Source organism: Ischnura elegans, chromosome 2, assembly GCF_921293095.1.
Source record: "Ischnura elegans chromosome 2, ioIscEleg1.1, whole genome shotgun sequence".
Lineage (NCBI taxonomy): Eukaryota > Metazoa > Arthropoda > Insecta > Odonata > Coenagrionidae > Ischnura > Ischnura elegans.
Window position 1 is genome coordinate 66,588,099 of NC_060247.1, and position 18,562 is coordinate 66,606,660.

Genomic DNA, 18,562 nt, shown 5'->3' on the forward strand with positions numbered 1-18,562 from the left:
TTCACGAAATTATTTAATTTAATTATAAAAACTGATTCTGAGTTCCAATATTTTCGATTCGTCTAATTAAGAAAAATTATTAAAATTCTTAACGGTTATAAAATTAAATTAACTCTTTGCTGTGATTGTACTTAAGGTTGTTAAAAATTAATTGTTGGTAAAGCTGAAATACTCTTTTATTTGATTATAGCTTAATAATTGGAATTTACGGTGAAATTTTATAAGATAATTATAATATGGAAGGTTCTTAAGGGATTTATACAACGCATACAATTTCGTTTTTTTCTTTTGTTTGTTCTACATGCTATCTTTGATAGAAATTGTAGCCAGTGAACAGGCAGTGCGCTGTTAACTACTGACTAGGATATTTTTATAGTTATGTGATTATAGATGCCAAGACGCCTCCGCGAGTTGCGTTTGTATCATTCATGCAAGGAAAATTCATTCAGATTGCGGACAAGCAAAAAAATCAGCGAAGTTGATTGTGCGGCGTAATCTGTTTTGTTGGCTGCACTGGTGAATTTGACCTTATTACTGGTTTTTGATATTTATGAGACGCTGCTCGTTTTTTGGTTGGTGATGTCGTAGAAGACTACTACGTTTACGGAGTATAAATTTTTCTCTGATTTTATAATATGCTGCAACGATCATAACGAAGCGATATCGGACGCAATCACGATTACAACAGCTGATGCTCTATCACTTTTACCTGCGCATGTAGGCTCTGTCGAGCCAGCCATTACATCTCACTCACATGACCTGTTGTTTGGCCCCGTGATCAGAAGGGCCGACTTACTGGCAAATTCAAAACTATCATCAGGGCTTCCCAATGGATATGCTAGACCAGGCTCTTGAATCCAGGTACTGCGCACAATAAGTCACTCTCATTGCTGATCTATTTCGCGAAAGGACGATGCAATTGTATATCCATTGGATCTAAGTATTCATCTGGAGGCAATATAGTCTACCGGATCAATCTTTCTCGGTTTTCTCCAGAAATATTGTTTAGATAACTTCTTTAATATTTATTTTCCATGGAAATAGCTTTACGTGATTTCTCATTTTAATCTTGTGTTATTATAAGTGAAAGCTCATTTTTATGCCTTCTTATATATCATAGTTGTAATACGGAAACGATTTACTTTGCCTAGCCAGAGCTTTATTCTCGTTGATAAAAGATATCTTGGTGCTCAGCCGGTTGGCTGCCGAAAATACGTGACTAATGGTTTGAAACTAATCAATTTACAGCCAAGACAAAGATGGAGATTCATCCCATGACGATGCAGGTCTGGGTGATAAAGAGGTGCTTGCTGCCCAAAATCTGACTATAGTAGAGGAAGATGGATCCCTTGGATCTGCTGGGGATTTAACTTCTGGAGACGTTGGAGAAGATCAAGCTGCCGTTGCTGGACTTTCACATGCCCAAGGACTGTTGGATGCTAGTGGAAATGTCCAGTATCAGTTTCGCACGGACAGCGGACAAGCAGGTGTGTCTTTATCTTCTATTTGAGGCCTTATGGATGAGTGTCTGTGTTTGTTAAAATACTCTTTAAATGTTGATTAAATGAGAGGCGTTTATAGTCCGGGATTACGAAGTTTGGTGATCGAATTCGTTTGTCTTGCATTTTAAGAAAATTTGCCTTCATTTTCAAGGGTAATGACACAGAATTTCATCATTGTTTATACTTCTGTGTAAGAGGAAGAATTCGACATCGTGCCACGCGTATACTTCCGATTTTGCACATCAAAATCATAACCTAATTCATTGGCGTTAGAATTGATAGGCATAGAATTCGATAGATTGAAATGACTCACGATGATATTTAATCCCTACAATTAATTTGAAGTAGCTCAGCGGGCATAATCCCTTGGGGATGGTTGAAGTTTCAGCTGTAGCCTACTTGTAGTTCAAGTGTAACAAACGTGCATCATCTTGGTTTGTGTGATTGACTGCCTGTGGTATGCCGATATATATAGGCCTGTTTACACGGTATGATAACACGTACGGGTTAATGTCTAAATGTATGAACGCGAGAATGAACGCCAAAATGCACCGTGTAACTACCCAACTTGTGCGAATGCATGCACAGAAAATAGAACCTGTTCTAATTTGGTTCATGCATTCGTACATGTTCCGGTCCACAAAAATCATTCACGCAAACGTACATTAACTCGTACGTGTTAATGTATCGTGTAAACAGGCCTTAAGATTTATCTTGCTGTAGGAAAACATTCAGGCTGAAACAAAAATAATATTGCTCAATTTTACCTTAATCTAAATCTGTTAAAATTTACCCAACATACATCCAATACGGTTATATCAATTCTCTGCTCTTATCATTTGAGTTCAAATACCAATATTAAATTAATTTAACTAATGAATAAAGTGGAAAGATATGTTAAAGTGGGTATGATATTATGAACAAAATACAGCCCATGTTTATACATAGGTCAGATAGAATTTATTCAAGTGCAGTCAATGAAGTCAACAACTACATCTTCCAGTTCCTATATATTCACAAACAATATTAGATTCATAGTATTTGGGCAATATTTTAACACCCCTCGTGCAAAGAATAAAATCTATCACCCGGGAATTATACACCCATATTTTTAATACAGCATCTATGTATGGGCGTGGATTATATTAAAGCATCAGCTGTCATTTCCTCTGTTGTGGAGTACTGGATCACGATGTTGCCACTGTCCATCTTATCTCTGATGATGTGGTTTCGGGTGTTTATATGTTATGTCCGTGGCCTTTACCCTGGGTTTTTTTGGCAAATCAATTGCCCCTTGGTTATCATTAAAAATGAGGCATGAAAATGACACCAATGAAGTCTCGGGCTAAAGTGCATTCTGGTAGGCGACTGATAAGGCCTTATAATAGGCCTAATGATAAGTACCTGGTATCAGTGGTGGACAGTGCTTCTGAACACGGCCTCTTACTCTGCTATGCAATAGGGCCACCGTGGAACAAGAAAAGGGTTGCCATGACCAAATGACAGTCTTCTGTATTATTGGCCCGACCAGTATCACAATAACCAACATATCCATCATGTCTGGTTCATCGCTGTGCTCTTGGAGTGCTTGATTTTTGCATTAAAGGCACGCATCAAATAATGCAAAATTCTTGACGACTGCCCAATGTTGCATCCATGGGTTCAGTATGAAGCGACTCATGCATCCAACAGCAAAGCTGATGTCTGGTCTTATACCCTGACTGGCAGAAGTTAGGCTGCCCCATGCTTCATAGTATGGGATGGTTTTAATTTCAGAGATTTCCTCTTCATTTCTAAGTTCCATTTCCTTAGCTTTAAAGTTGGTTCAAATACTTTTGAAACTGGATTTCAGTTTCCATTGTTAAACTTTTGTAAAATCTTCTTAACATAGGTGCCTTGGTCCAAACAAACTCTTCCTGATTTTTGATCTCTGATAATCTTCATATGAAGGTGTTTTGCCTCTCCTAGTTCCTTCATTTTAAAGTTTTCCTAGAGTCTTTTCTTCAGCAAAGACTTCTCCTTGTCATCTAATTCAATCAATAAATCATCGACACACACAGTGATGACTACAAGACCTGCCTTCATCTTCTTTAAATAAACACATGCATCTGCTTGTGATCTACTGAATCACATCTTTGCCAACATCTTATGAAGCTTAAGGGTCCAAGCTTGATCGCTTTTTTTCAACCTACATATTGACTTCCAAAGTCACCCAACTTCTTCTTTCTTGGGTTTTCGTTAATATATTCTTCGAGCTGGAAGGAGAACAAGGTGTGAAGTTAACTTACTTTTCTTGTGAGACTAGGGTACTCAAATGCAGCTTTTAGATTGTCCGATACTACCTTAGGAGTTTTCGCTGATTGAATGTGAGAATAGTTCACAGGCTCTATACAGAGGATTAATTTTGATTTCACCTTAACCGTTTTTCGGATATCTTTAACATCAATGCATCCCCTCATGTCTTCATGCTCGAAGTACGCTTGCATGACAATTTCCATTTCGGATAAACTTTTGACCTTTCAGCTTCTCGATTGACAGGATTCCTTGCAGCAAGGATGTCATCGCCGCTTTTTCTTTTAATTTTGACCTCCTGAGTTATTTCCTCCTGATCTTGGGATTTCAAATGCCGCTTGATGTCATTAATTATACTCCTATTCGGCATACGCACATGTCAAATTTGAAGATAAGACGACTACTCTTGCGAACCTCACCTTGTGTGCCTTTTCATGATCAATTTTACTCAATTGTGCTGCAGACTGTTCCTCACTTGATTAAGATATCCTGGGCAACTAACCCGTTTAATGGTATGAATATATGACCGAGAAATGTGGCCTAAGTGGCTCAGATAGACTGTTTTCAACTGCAGTTAGCAAAGGAACGATGACATCTCCATATTGATGTATGTACACAAACAAGATTGGATACAGAGTATTTGGGCATTACTTTAACAAAATAAGTATTGCATGAAATGAAATTGAATCCATTAGATTGTGATATTAGCAAATATGTTAATGGTTAAGTGCATAATCGATTCTGAAGTGTGGGTAAGTGATGGAAGTGAATGAACTTTAGAACTTAGCTTTATCTTTGTAGACCAAAAACATTTTTTTCTTTATTTCTTATTTCGTTTAATCGACCATGGTGCCTTTTTTTGTTAGTTCGACAAAGAAACTAAACACAACAAAGGAATAAACGAAAATTAAAGTCAGCTGTATGTAGTGCTCAAATAGGCTTCAAGATGGCACAACTTTTGACGTTAAGAAACGGGTAAAACTTGCATTGACCATTAGTACCTGAAAATTGAGTTTTTTCCTATAGAATTCCTAACAATTTTTACGTATTCTTTTGGCGTTTGAGAAAAGAATGTATAGTAGGGTAAAGAAGTATTGCATAAGAAAGTATGCGCGATGCAGTGGTCCACTCCAATTACTCTGCCGAGTCTGAAGGCGGTCTGTCCCTGTAGCTGACGAAAAGGTATCTGTCATGTCAACTACTATAGTGGTTGCCTGTTATGTATATAAAAGCTGAAACTCCTACCGTGCAACAGCCTAGGGAATTTCTGGGATATTCAAAACTGAGAAAGCAAAATCTTTGCGGAAAGAATGACCTCTTCAATTGATGTAGTTCACCTAAAATGTGGTAAATGCGTGGGAATGCATTGCAATTCTATGCATCTGAGAAGATTGTCACCGTCACCTAGATGTTTTCAACATGATTGAATAAAGCTATTCTAATGTTTGTTAAGATTGGGACTACACGGGTCCTTATTTTCTCAGGCTTAACGCTAAATTAAAAATCAAATTGGTTATTATAGGACTACACATCTAATTACATAGTTTGTAACAGGTACATCTGTTGGGAAACTATTTAATACTCACGAAAGAAGAGAGAACACTATCTCCTCTATTCAGTTTCGGATGAATTGTGATAATAGTGAACATCAATGTATGTAGTTGAGCTCATTCCCTCAGCTAATTTACATAAAGAACTTCTTCTGTATCAGAGTTAAGTACCATATTTCTCCGATTATAGTCCCCCTCTGAATTTAGTCCCCCCCCCTAATTTCGAGGCTTCAGTTTTTGGAAAAATTATAAAAATGCGTCTCAATATAGTCCCCTCTTTACTTTTACCATTGGCATTTTTGAAAAAAAAAGGGGGACTACCTATATTCAGACAAATTCGGTATCTGTCCATATGGTTAAATTTTAATATCTACTTCGTCAAACCCTTATTTTTAGTATAATGTATGGTCTGGAGCAATATTGCAAACCCACTTCCTGAATATCTATTTTTCAATGTCTATGATCGGAGGTAGCCTAAGTTAGCAAAACTCACAGGTAATATTAATTTTTGATTGAGTTGAAAGAGTCATGTAGAGTATTGTAAGGAAGTGTGTAAACTTCCTGCATGCTTGAGAAATGGCTGAAGAAGATGGACCTTATATTACAATGAAAAAACTTAATTTTTGAGTAATTCGTTTTCTCGGTCATGACTGCATGGAATCGACTTTACAAAATGAAATGTAAAAACTTTATAATTCCACATCAATTTAATACTGTGTATGACCTAGGTCGTAACGTAAAACATCATCTGTTACATTTGCATTGAAATCATTTTTTATTATGTCAATAATGCAAGCATACCAGAGATGACGTTTCACATCAAAACGAAAAACTAAAAAAAATATTTTTTATTCTCTGCCTTTGATGCAAATTTATCAGATGATGATGAGCAACGCCGAAACTTAGGTCGTACAGCAGTAAATTTTTGTGGAATTATAAAGTTTTTACATTTCATTATGTTAATATTTCAGCCAAATTCATCTAGTCTGGTCATGTTCAACAGGCATTGCTTTCTAAGTCTTCATTTATTTATTTACTTTTAGATATATCTTGTGCATGACTCCTACTGCTTGAATGGGTCACAGTTGTCTGAGGGCCACCGTTGCCAACATGCTGCAGAATTTTCTTAAAGGATTCTATTGGCGATTTAATTAACGGTGCATTTAAGTTAACAACTTCATTGTCTTTCTTAATGTGGTGTGTGTTTATTTTGATGATGCTGACATTCTGACCATGTCAATTGGCAATGAATTTTTCGATTTTCTCATTCTGTTCTCTTTAAATCGGAGAAACTTCCTTGCCTGTGTTCCCACAATATGTATGATCTTTAATTCGCTCTCATCTTCCATTCTACATCCTGTGTAATCCTATTGAGTTTTGTATTGGAAAAGAAAAATTGGATCTGATATTTGAATAACTTACCTGCATATATCTATCTCCTACATGGAGATTTTTCAAACATAAATACTAATTCGTAAAGCCATGTGTTATTTGTTAGTTCTCAGTTTGATTTATTCTGAGTGATATGATATCACAGTACATAATCTTTTACTTGGTGTGAATGTATATATTGCAGTGGTTATAGATGATATTTTTTGTCATGATTGAATTCATTTAGCCATAAACTTGCCATTTTTTGTAAGACTCTTCATTTATACTCATCATGAAAGTGTGAGCATATGCTGAGTCAGTATAGGTGGTCCTTTTCTTTGGTTTCTATTGTTCTCATTTGTGAATTTTCCAAGCAACAGTGACATACCGAGTTGTTCAAGTGGCCTCTCCTGGAGATTCTACTGAAGTCCTACCTCAAATTGTGTCCTCTTCTTCTGGCTTTTCTTCTCCAAGTCCTCAGGGAGTTCAAGCTGTGTTGACTAGTCCAATAAATGGTTAGTAATTGTTAAATTATGATCTAATTTTTGAAACCTTTAGAGGAAGTATTATTTATTATCTTGATTCAGTGACCTCGTTTTTGCATTAGCCATATGTTTCTAACCAAATGTGGAAACTGTAACCTATTCTTAATGACACCTGCATCTTCTAAATCCATATTTAAAAAAAGATATGAAACTCATTATTTTCTTGATTTTATTATTCACATCCAATGTTCTGTATCTAAACTACTTCTATGAGTTGCCTTTCTAATACTTTTGGATCAATGAAAACTTTGTTGCATGACTATAATTCTTAATTACTTTTTTGTATTCTAGTTCTTCTTCACATCAAATTATTTTATTACTTTATTTCTACTTTTTTATTGTGCTTTTGTGGTTGGTTCATTTTTATTATTGGTCCATTAACCATCCAATTTAATATCTTCTTGATTTTCTAGTCTTGAGATTTCTAGGAAACTGTCTTCTTATGTAGCTTGGCAGATTATATAGTGGTTGTACACAACATCAGTGTATGTACTTCTTGATTTTTTTTTACAAATGAAAAGTGACCAAGCCTTACTGTTGTTTCTAGCTTTAAAACTCCTGATTTGCTGCTTCTCAAATTGTTTGTTTTCCAACTCTAAACCTTTTTTCTTGTTTTCAGTTTGTAACGTCTACAAATTATCTATGACAGTATGTGTTATTCAATGGTAAATGTCTTTGCAAACAGATAGTGAAAATTCAAAAAAATATTAATATTGGCTGTTACTGATTTGTTTGCTGCAACCTGTTTGTAAATATACTCTGGTGTATCTTTGAGTGGTATGAGATAAATAAACAGCAAAATTTCCATGTGAAAATTACTTGCTGCTGAATTTGTGTTGCTACAGCTTTGGGAGGTCAAGACTCCAGTTCTTTAAGTCCTATGGTCTACCCACAAATCCTTGTGCTACCGGCTCACTTGTTGCTTAGGGTCCCATTGGACTAGGCCACTTGGTATATGTGCATGAGCATCACAGAGCACTATGGGGTAACTATACCCTGTATAGTATAGTATCTGTAGCACTGGTGCTTCTATAGCAAGTCTATTACAAATAATTCTCAACCACAGCCAAACTAGATACGTCACAGAAACAGCACTGGATATAGGCTTGTTACTACACAGTTGCTTGCTGTGGCAAGGCAGGTGTACTACTTACATACCATTCTGGAGACCCACCAAGTGTCCTCATTTGAAGTGATCAATGGTTATTAATTTTTTCCTGGTTTTGCGGAAGCACACAAATGTAATTCTTATGAATTATAATTGAAGTAGTTAGTGTTTTTGAACTGCATTTCTTATTGGTGTTTTTTATTTCTTTCGGTAGGTAAATTTTGGTTGATTTTTATTCAGAGCAAATAGCATTTAATGTAAAAACTAAGGAAATTATGATGGTATATTAACAAGTCACTTTATGCTTTCATTTGATTTCTAATGAAAACTGTCTGTACACAATTAGAGTATCAATTTCCTCCTGGGAAAAAAGGCAATTAAAGTTCAGCTTAAACTTAGAATACAGTATGTTGTCGGCAAAGACTTTTATGTACATAATTAGTGAAACACTACTACCTATTTTCTAAGTTATGCACTTTCCTCAGGCCCATATCTAGGAAGGCATCAGTAGTCAATTTGAAATTTCTGATTGGATGGGTGCCAAAGGCTCATAATTATCTCTTTGAAGGCTCCATAGAAAATGCAACTATGTGGAAACCTCCACTCCAATTTTCTTTCAATTAGTTGAAGTTGTGACTTTAAAAATTGATGTGAGAATATATGTGGAATATATTTTAAAGTAACTTCGAAAAATCCTTTGTATGGTTTCCATAAGTGACAATGATCTTTAATTCCTGTCAGTTTCTAATATTAGAACGAGCCAAAAATGTTTGTTTCCCATTTATAGGAAGAGAAATTGGCTGATGAAAAGTAACTCTCTTTAGTAAATACATGATAGTGATGATACAAACCAGGAATTACTTAGTTTGATTCAAAAGTATTAGCCATGTTGACTCTTATGTCACTTCTGAATAGAGCATGTAGTTAAATGCTTCCAAATATGCCAATTTAAAAATACTAACTAAATTTACCGTATTTCTCCAATTATAGTCCCCCACTGAATATAGTACCCCCCCTAATTTTTAGGCTTAATTTTAGGCAAAAGTTAAAAAAATGCATTCGAATATATTCCCCCCCCTTTACTTTTACCACAGGCATTTTTGGAAAAAAAGGGCGGACTATATTCTGACATATACGGTAATGCCCTTAAGTCTATTTACTCTCATCTTTGGTCCTCTATTAGTTTAGTTGAATTTATGTGTATACCAATGGCTACTTATGATGCAATCAGCCTCGCTAATTATGCAAAATAACAATCTATATTTCATCCATCATTGCTACTGAAGTACATATATGTATTTAATTTTATCATTACAGGGCAATTCTATGTGATTGGATCTCCTCAGGATGTTTTTGGGACTCCAAGTCAGAGGTCTTTGGCACCCAGGGCTGGTCAACTTGAATCTAGGGGATCATCTGTGAGTTCAAAAAGATCATGATAAATATTTCTCTCTTTAAAAATTATTTACTGTAACCGCTGTATGTTTCATTAATATGAGAATATGAGATGAGAAAACAAATTGACATGAAATCCCTTAAGTCATTTATGTATGTCCACATCAAAAATAAAACTGGTACTCTTCCATGCAGTAATTTTATATTAAAAAAGCTTTACCATTGAGTGCCATGATTAGGTTGATTTGTTGTAAAGGCAGAATGTACCACATTGTAATGACTGTGTATTTTTTAATTACCACACATGTCTGAATATAGTCCCACCTTTTTTTCCAAAAATGCCCATGGTAAAAGCAAAAGGGGGGACTATATTCAAACGCATTTCTTTAACTTTTCCCGAAACTGAAGTCTCAAAATTAGGGGGGGGACTATATTTGGTACTGATTAATTATATGTTTAAACTTTTTTCACATAAACGGGATATAGTGATAATCTTGCCATAAGGAGTGATGGTCTGTGTACTGCTAAATGGCCTAAGGTTAACATGTAAAAAAAATATAGATATAGCGAGGCCAAGAAGTCTCTGCTACTGTATATGCTCAGCGAATGTGGGAATTCAGGGGCTTTATCCTTCACCTTTCGAATGTATAAAAGCCCTACATATGTAGCGAGTGATTTTCTGGGGATTATGAGCACTTGTTAAACTGAACATCCACTGTATTTATGTTGGCTGAATAATGTTATGCTCTTCAATTTACTACATCAAAAAATATTCCTGGACATACTATTATAATTATCATTATAAATTAGTACTCATTAAATGCTTCAATTCAATCTAGTGCACTCATGGTTTTCAATTTAATATTTACTCTTTGTAGTTATGCTGGCAAAGGACTGATGGCAGCACTGCTATTACTCAATTAAATGTAGCCGTATAGCATTTCATTAGCTCAGACTATTTATTGCATTAGACAACAGTAAAATTAAATAAGAAAGCAGATAACTGTTAATTTTATTCTGTAGATTGTGTTGTATTTTTTCAATATTTCCAAAAGAAAAATTAGCGTGGAAAAGTTTGTTTTTGAGAAACCTCAATTCTTTTAGCTGTGCAAATGCTCTTTGATTATTTATTTTGTTGATGAATGGTTGAATCAGGTAATATTATGATTTCATTGTTATTATCTGCAAAAATAATATTCAACATGTATTTTATTCACTTTTTATTGTTGATGCTTAATTTGCAATATGATTTGTGTGGCAACCAGTATGATACAGTGGAACCCCGATTTATCGTTCCCGCATTCATCATTTTCCCGCATTCATCGTTCGCCGCTCCTGGTCCCAAATTAAGTTCCATAAAGACAATGTAATTTTTTCACGCATCTATCGTTCCCCGAAGTATCGTTTTCCCGCATTGATCGTTTGAAGATCGCGGTCCCGTCGTATAATTTTCCCACATCCATCGTTTGATACAAATGAGACGAAGTGTTTACAACGTGTTATTTATGGCTAATAACGACAGACACATTGTTTGAATCTTCCCCAGGAGTTTGAAATACGATAGGGAGAAGCTGAGTGCCGTGGGATAGTTACATTAGCGCATTTCCCAAGATCCGGTATCCCCCTCCATTCAGCACTCGCCTCCCCCCGGTTGAAGCTTTCCTCTTCTCTGAAATAAAAAAAAGGTCCCAGCTCGAGCAGGGATCGTATTACGACGACCTTAGCTTCGAAAGAAAATATCAAGCTACTCGAGAACAAAAGAAACCTTTTTCACGGCTCCCCCTTTCTCGACCGTTGACCTTTTTTTTAGCCGACTCGCTTCAAAGATCCCCACCTCTGGAAGTCAACTGCTGCATGAATCACCGATTAGCCCAAAAGGTGTCTAACAATAAATTTCGGCAATTGGTATTATACTTTTATTAGATTGAAATATTACTAATGTGCACGTAATTCAAAAAAGAATGATACCAAACACGACGTATTTCTAACGTTATTTAAGCAAGGTTATAGTTGGAATAATACGATGGTGATTTCTGGCGAATATTGATATCCTCGCAGCTGATAGTGAGCTTCACGGCAGTTGATGCGATTTTTTTTCGAAAACAGGGCGTCTGGTTACAATTTCCGAGATATGCTACAAGTCTCACTTATCTGAAGTGCTAACGAAGCGATGTCTTCTCAGGATATTTTGTTTCTCCCTGCTAGCAATCTGAATTCATCTGCTCATCTAGATCTACGCTACTTATTGTTATAAATGAGTGGGTAAGTTGCCTTCTCTATAGAATAAAATAATTTGCGCAGTCTTATGGTCATGCTTCACCATCTGCAGTAAGCTCCGCTTACGCTGTACACGATATCATTAGTGCCGAACTTCACCTCGTACGAGTGGTTCCGTACTTTCCAGGGTGGGTTGACTTAAAACGGGCGAGTGTTTTCCGTGTGGGTTCAATAGAGTCCGGTTTCATTTTTATTAGTTTTATTCGTCTTCGGACCATGACCCTTCCGAAGACACCAGTGAAAACTTTAAAAGATGGACTGAAAATAATTTAAGACGAAGAAAAGAATCCGAGCTAGAAATGCGTGAATATTATAGCACGCCTCGGTATGTCCGCTAGTACATGACGGCAGGGGTAGGGGTAGAGCGAGATCCCTGGTGAAAACAAGAAGTGGGATGAAGCCGAGGATCAGGTGGGCGTGCCGCTGACGATTAACGCCACATTGCCTCAATAATATTAAAAATTTAATTGCAAGAAAGGAACATTTCAAATAATAAACTATTTTTGGCCTTCTTGGTCCATCTCATAACCAATCACTGCGACGGCAAAATCAGCTGTTTGAGGCATAACACGCACATTTCTCTCGTAAATACGTGTACTTGAAATGGCATTTGATGGATAAGAATTTTTACAGTGGAATAGCAGTGAAATTTCCGAGTGGAGTGAAACATTTTTTAGCAAGGCGGCGTGTTCCTTTAGGATATTTGAAAGAGATATAATCCGAATCAACAATATGACCTAAGTGTTTCGATAAAGTAATAATATTCCTGTAATCAGCTAAAATCTTTTTTGAATCCATTAATGAATGTCATAATTCGCAAAAATCCATCGTTTCCTGGGACATAGGCAACCCGGACAAACATTCCCGCATTGATCGTTTTCCCGCATTCATCGTTTTTTTCATCCATCCCCCTGAAAAACGATAAATCGAGGTTCCACTGTATATATCTTGTTTATAACCTTCTTCTGATATTGTTTAGTGTTTCTCTTTATTATTACATTTCTCCATCAAAGTTAAATTTATGTACTGTTGAGCATCTTCAATCTTGTCAAGGGCATATCCAGGATCAAAACTAGGGGGGGCAAGCCATGGTTGTTGAAATTGTAGGTAAGATTTAAGCATGGAAAAGGTGAATGATGCCTACATTTTAAGGAAACTATGACAGCTCTTTATTAGTTTTAAAATTATTTGCTTGAAAAAATATTATTTTCCTTAAAAACATATGCGATTTTTGCTTCTAGGGGGGGCAGCGGCCCCCTCCTGCTCCTCGATGGGTACGCCCATGAGTGTTGTACCAACGGGACCCTATTAATACCTGAGTGATGATTTTGCTGGAGGTACTGTGTAGAATAACCAGCTCATTTTCGTAGTCAGGTTAATTTTTAGGGATATAAATTCTGTGAGAAAATTATTTTTCATTCATCACTTGTAATCTTATAAAGAAAATAATTGTAATCAGTTATTAATCATTCCAAAATGTGTAGTTCATCATCTGTAAGGATTGAAAAAGCACAATGCCTTGTGAGCAGAAATTTCAACAGTGATAAAATTTTGATAAATCGAGATAATTCATTGTTGCACGTCAATAGGTTTACATTTTTAGATGAAAATGGATGACTTATTATTTATTGACAAATACTCTTCAGAATTTGCACCTCTGTGTGTAATAGCTGATTCAGGGGAGCATCAACCCTCAGTGTTAGTATGAGTATCTGTCAGTACATGGGTGGCAGCTGAGAGAGATTTTTTCGGCACATACTTTGAAACTACAAAAGTATCTGCATTGAATTCTTGAAAGTGTGTCCCAAAATCATTTGGTGTTTACATGACTCATAAATTTTTTTTTAAATAATGGAGATGATCTGGGAAAAATTCGGGTGGTTATTGCAATTGAAATTGCTTCCTAAGTTGATGATAAAATTCAGTAATTCTTTCATTGTTTTCCTCATGTTCATCCCTCCCCTTGTTTGACTTTCATCATAAAACCGTAAACTTTTCTCTTCTCACTACCTCTGTAGGCCTTGTGAGGTATAGGTTGTCCTTCATGATTTTTTCAAAGAAAGTCAGTTTGAAAGAAAGAAATAAGTTGTTGACTTATTACTTGATTACAAAAAGCATTTGACCCAGTAACTCACATAATCTTGAAAATGATGCTGGCTAAACAAAGCAGTTGACTTTTTGAGTGATCATATATTATTTGTGTGACATTTTGAGTTATTATATATTGATGGACTAAGCTCATATGTAGTTGAAATGGCATCCATTGTCCTTCAAAGAACTGCTATTGGTTTCATTAGGTTCCTCTGATCCTGTCTGGGAAATATTGCTAGATAGAAGCTGTTGCCTTGTTAGGGATAGCAGGATTAAGGGTGCTCAAAGTGCAAACAAGTATTGACTTATAAAGAAATTTGTTCATATGTGATTTTGTGGATTCAGTGTCCTCCTCTTCATCTTACAGTGCCATTTGCCTTTACAGAGAGATGAGAGGAGAAGAGCCACTCACAATGAGGTGGAAAGAAGGCGGAGGGATAAAATAAATCATTGGATTGTAAAGCTTAGTAAAATTATACCCGAGTGTGCCCCAGACCATGCAAAGCAAGGGCAGGTGAGTTTTGAAGGACAGGTGAGTTGAAAAATTTATTTCACCTAATAGCATTTTACTACTTGTAATATTTCAATTATAGTTTTTTTGCCATATGCAGTTGATGATTATTGTCTCAGCATGTGAAAGTTAAAGTTTATGGTAAGCATTGAACTATCTAGCTTATAAATTAACCTGTGTGTTTAAATCCAGGGAGCCACCTCAAGAAATTTGTACTTTTTTCTGACCATAAGAAAACATTTTATTCGTTTTAGTGTTTGTTGAACATTGACACAATTTTATAAAAATACATAAAATAATTATGGTATTGTTGCATTTAAAATTTATGATACTTTTATTGCTTTTATTCATTATTGCATCAATTCATGTTCTCTGTTCTGGTCTTGAGGCTCAAGTAGTTCATCACATTCAGAAAGCCCTTGCGAAAAAGAAAGACTGCACTTATTTCAATCCAGGTCATTGAAGTAGTTATGCAGCATCTTTTCCTCCTTTTATGTCCTTGCCATCCGTCAAGTCGCTCCTTATTGGCTGTTGCTTATAGCTCTAGCTCCTGATTAATTGTTGGAGATTGCATCTCTCCATTAACCATTTCATCTATTAAGCTATTTTTTTGCTAGTAATGATGAAATCCCATTTCAGTTTGCCTTTCTTGGAGCTAGTGTAGATGAGGAAATGTTTTACCCGATTGAGAAATGCTGAGATTTCTTTACTTATTATGGCATTACTTCAATTGATATCATCACTATGGAAGTCATGAATTCCAACACAGCTGAAGTCCACTTGTCAGAAATTTGAGACGAGTAGTTCTTATGCTTATCTTTGGTGCGACTTGAGTTGTAGCTTTGATTTAATGCATATTACATATAATGATAGCGAATTGTGGGGAAAAGTGGAAGAGATGGCTTTGGTAGCTTTAAAGATGCACAAAGAAGTGGTTTTTCTCGAAACGTAGCTAAATGGAATTTATGCTGCTGTTTTGGAATTCACAGCTTCAGTTTGTTTTAGTGGGAAGCCATTCATTACTTTTGGTGCAGGAAATTATCATAAATGGAGTTTTTTAAATAGTCCATGCTCTTTAAGGGTTTGTTTGATTTGGCTTCATCAGATAGCAGTTTGAGTAGGAGTACATTGAAAACTTTTTTCCATCGCACTTCTTCATGCAAGCAGTAATATGTAAAGTACATCGCTTTGGTGGTGAAGCTGCCTCTTGTCTTATTGGTGAAGTTGTCTGATGCAGTGGCGTAACTATGGGGGGGGGGGGATGAGGGGGATAGATCCCCCCCAAAGCCTATGAGAAATAAAAATAATATTCAAAACTATTGTCTAGTTTTGACTTTTAGTAAATTTTAATGTAACCTTATAATGAAACCGGAATTTAAAAAATGTATTTGCAACCATCTCATTTTTCCAAAATTTTCCTAATCTCTGGTGGGTGGGAGGTCTCCCTTCCTCATCCCCCCAAAGCATATTGCTAGTTAAGCCACTGGTCTGATGATTCCAAAACACTTTCTTAGCCTTGGTGCACAAAATCAGCATTCACTAGAATTGGTCCATTGATCATAAGGTTTCATGTTATCATTCTGAATGGGCCCATGATATTTGTGATATATTTTGCCTCTTCATGGAGAATTGAATAATTGTCATGGCCAATTGTACTGTTTGCTGAATTTGGTTGCCACAAAGTGAAAGTTGAACTAATTTTTATTATAATGTGGAACTTTATTTTCTTGATGGTTTTTCTGTTCATGAATAATACATGTATTTCTCTTTTTTCATGCTGCACACAGAGCAAAGGGGGGATTCTTGCCAAAGCTTGCGAGTATATAATGGAGTTGAGGAACTCAAATCAAAGGCTGGGGGAATGTATCAAAGAGAATGAGCGTTTGACAATGGATGTGGAGATGTTGAGGCAACAAGGAGAAGAATTGAGGAGGGAAAATATACTTCTGCGAGCTCATTTGGAGCAGAATGGAATACTGCCTCCAGAGTCTGTCGAGTTGACAACAAGTTAGAAATGTCTTTGGGATCTGCACCTTGGAAGGTTCAGACTGACTGCAGTAAACCAAGAAAGACTTATAGGGAAATCAGTACGTAATTGAGCACCTAGGTTGTTTTGTTTTTGGTAGAAGACTTTGCCTGGGATTCATGTGCTGATAGTGATATGTATAAAGAAAAAGTGAGACTGCTAATGATTGGTTTGTATTCCTTCATGGTACCATCATAGTGATTTGAAGAAATCTTTAGTGAAGTGCATGTTGATGGTCAGTTAACGGCATCTCTTGAGCATTTGAGCTGTGAGCGTAATATTAACTCCATCTCAAGTCATACATATTTAATGGGAAATATTTAATATGTGTGTTACATGTCTTGAGTGGCATTTAAAAAAGTTGGAAATATCTTTGCGGAAGATTACTTTTTTCTGTTATACCCTCGTAACCTTCATGTCTAATTGCAGCAATGAAATGCCTTGAATATGTATAAGTGTATATATGAGGATGTGTTACAGTTTTTCTAAATGAAGGAGTTTTCCTATTGCTGATGTGGGAAGAAACAATTATGCTGAATGTTGTTGGCATTCATTTTTCAGTGTACACTACTCAATCAACTTGTCCTGTTTTTATGTTATCATGGATATCAGTATCAGTAGGTGTAATATACCATTGTCAAGTGGAAGTGTTTTCTCAGTGACCTAGGTCATTATATTTTGCTCATGCAAGGTCTGGAATTCAATAGTGTGTTGGGTCTTGTTAAATAGCATTATTTGGAGACTTAGCTAAAGATGTTGAACTATTCTGTTTTGAAACAGCATAGTTATTTTGTTATAATTTGCTTCAAATGGTGCAAAACTAACTGAATCCTTTTTGTACCTGTAACTTTGAAGTATGCAATGAATGTTGTGGGTAAAGTTAGCTTCATTATGGTATCTAAATATATGAAAGAAATCGTAAATTGGCAATTGTAACATAACATATGTAGGCCAAAGCTAAACTAAAGAATGCTTGAACTTTCCTCATTTTAGGATATTCATTTTAGAATATTTCATGTATTTCTGTTTCGATAAAAGAAAGATGTAAAATTTGATCACTCTATTCAAGAAGAATGAAAATTGTTGGGAAAATCAATTTTCTGGTGACAGTGGTGTGCTATCAATATTTTTTTTATATTGATAAATAAGCTTTATATTTAATGGGGAAATCCTATTGAATACTTCCCCATGTTTAACAGAAGGATGGGGCAATGGAATTTGTGCATAAAGCATCAATATTTTTAACCTCAAAGCCATCATTGCTTGACAAGTGCCGTCTTGTTCATCGTGAAGTACATACGTAGCTAGTGGCAAAGTGCCTCATATGAGTCAAAATGGCTAAAAATAGATGACTGATATTGAACCATCTCAAAGTTAAAGTTTTGTTTTGCAGAATATTTTACCATTGTCATTTTTATCAGATGAAACATTCTGTACATGGAATGTTGGCAGCAGAATTAAAAATACACCAGTAGCATCATTTATGTAATATTGAAAATTTATGTTAAAATTTTGGCTTGGTGAAATGTTAAATTTTGGTTTAGCATTGATGTAATATGTTTTCTATTGAAATATAACTTAGTTGTTTTTATTAAAATTGCAATTGTTTTTGTACTTTAGGGGGGGGGGGGGGTACTTTTTTTGCTACTTTTTTCAGGTTACGATCCCCCCTTTGAGCCTTAAACCTTTGTCGTCCTTGCGGTATATTATGACGACCACCTAATGTTTTTGTTTATGGCCTTGCGGTACCTTTAGAGACACACTTCATTTAAAATCTGCTTGTAATGAGTTTCGTTGCACGAGAGTTAACTGGAGAGCTGCTTATATTTTAACCTAGGCCATTTTAATGCCCTGCTAAACAGTGATACATCTGGGATTTAAAGCCATCCTTGAA

At 35.8% G+C, this 18,562-nt stretch overlaps 1 protein-coding gene across 5 annotated transcripts; it reads left to right on the forward strand.

Annotated features, from left to right (window-relative positions):
- The first annotated feature begins 171 nt into the window (after nt 1-171).
- Nucleotides 172-18,265, forward strand: LOC124153893 (upstream stimulatory factor 2). 5 transcript variants are annotated; one of them, XM_046527286.1, is made up of 6 exons: nt 172-861; nt 1,249-1,487; nt 7,090-7,230; nt 9,686-9,786; nt 14,499-14,645; nt 16,430-18,265. In XM_046527286.1, the coding sequence occupies exons 1-6, from the start codon at nt 830-832 to the stop codon at nt 16,652-16,654; spliced, it is 885 nt and encodes a 294-aa protein (XP_046383242.1). In that variant the 5' UTR covers nt 172-829; the 3' UTR covers nt 16,655-18,265. The 5 variants fall into 5 exon arrangements, with proteins under 5 accessions (XP_046383242.1, XP_046383243.1, XP_046383239.1 ...); XM_046527287.1 differs by having other exon boundaries at nt 180-861; nt 14,517-14,645; XM_046527283.1 differs by having other exon boundaries at nt 224-861; nt 14,499-14,663.
- Nucleotides 18,266-18,562: the final 297 nt, after the last annotated feature.

Excerpts from the sequence above, each read along its gene's own strand:
- LOC124153893 (XM_046527283.1), top strand. The coding sequence starts at position 830 with ATGGATATGCTAGACCAGGCTCTTGAATCCAG. Across the intron at positions 7,231-9,685 it reads GTTGACTAGTCCAATAAATG|GGCAATTCTATGTGATTGGA; the intron begins GTTAGTAATTGT and ends TTATCATTACAG. Across the intron at positions 9,787-14,498 it reads TTGAATCTAGGGGATCATCT|TGCCATTTGCCTTTACAGAG; the intron begins GTGAGTTCAAAA and ends TTCATCTTACAG.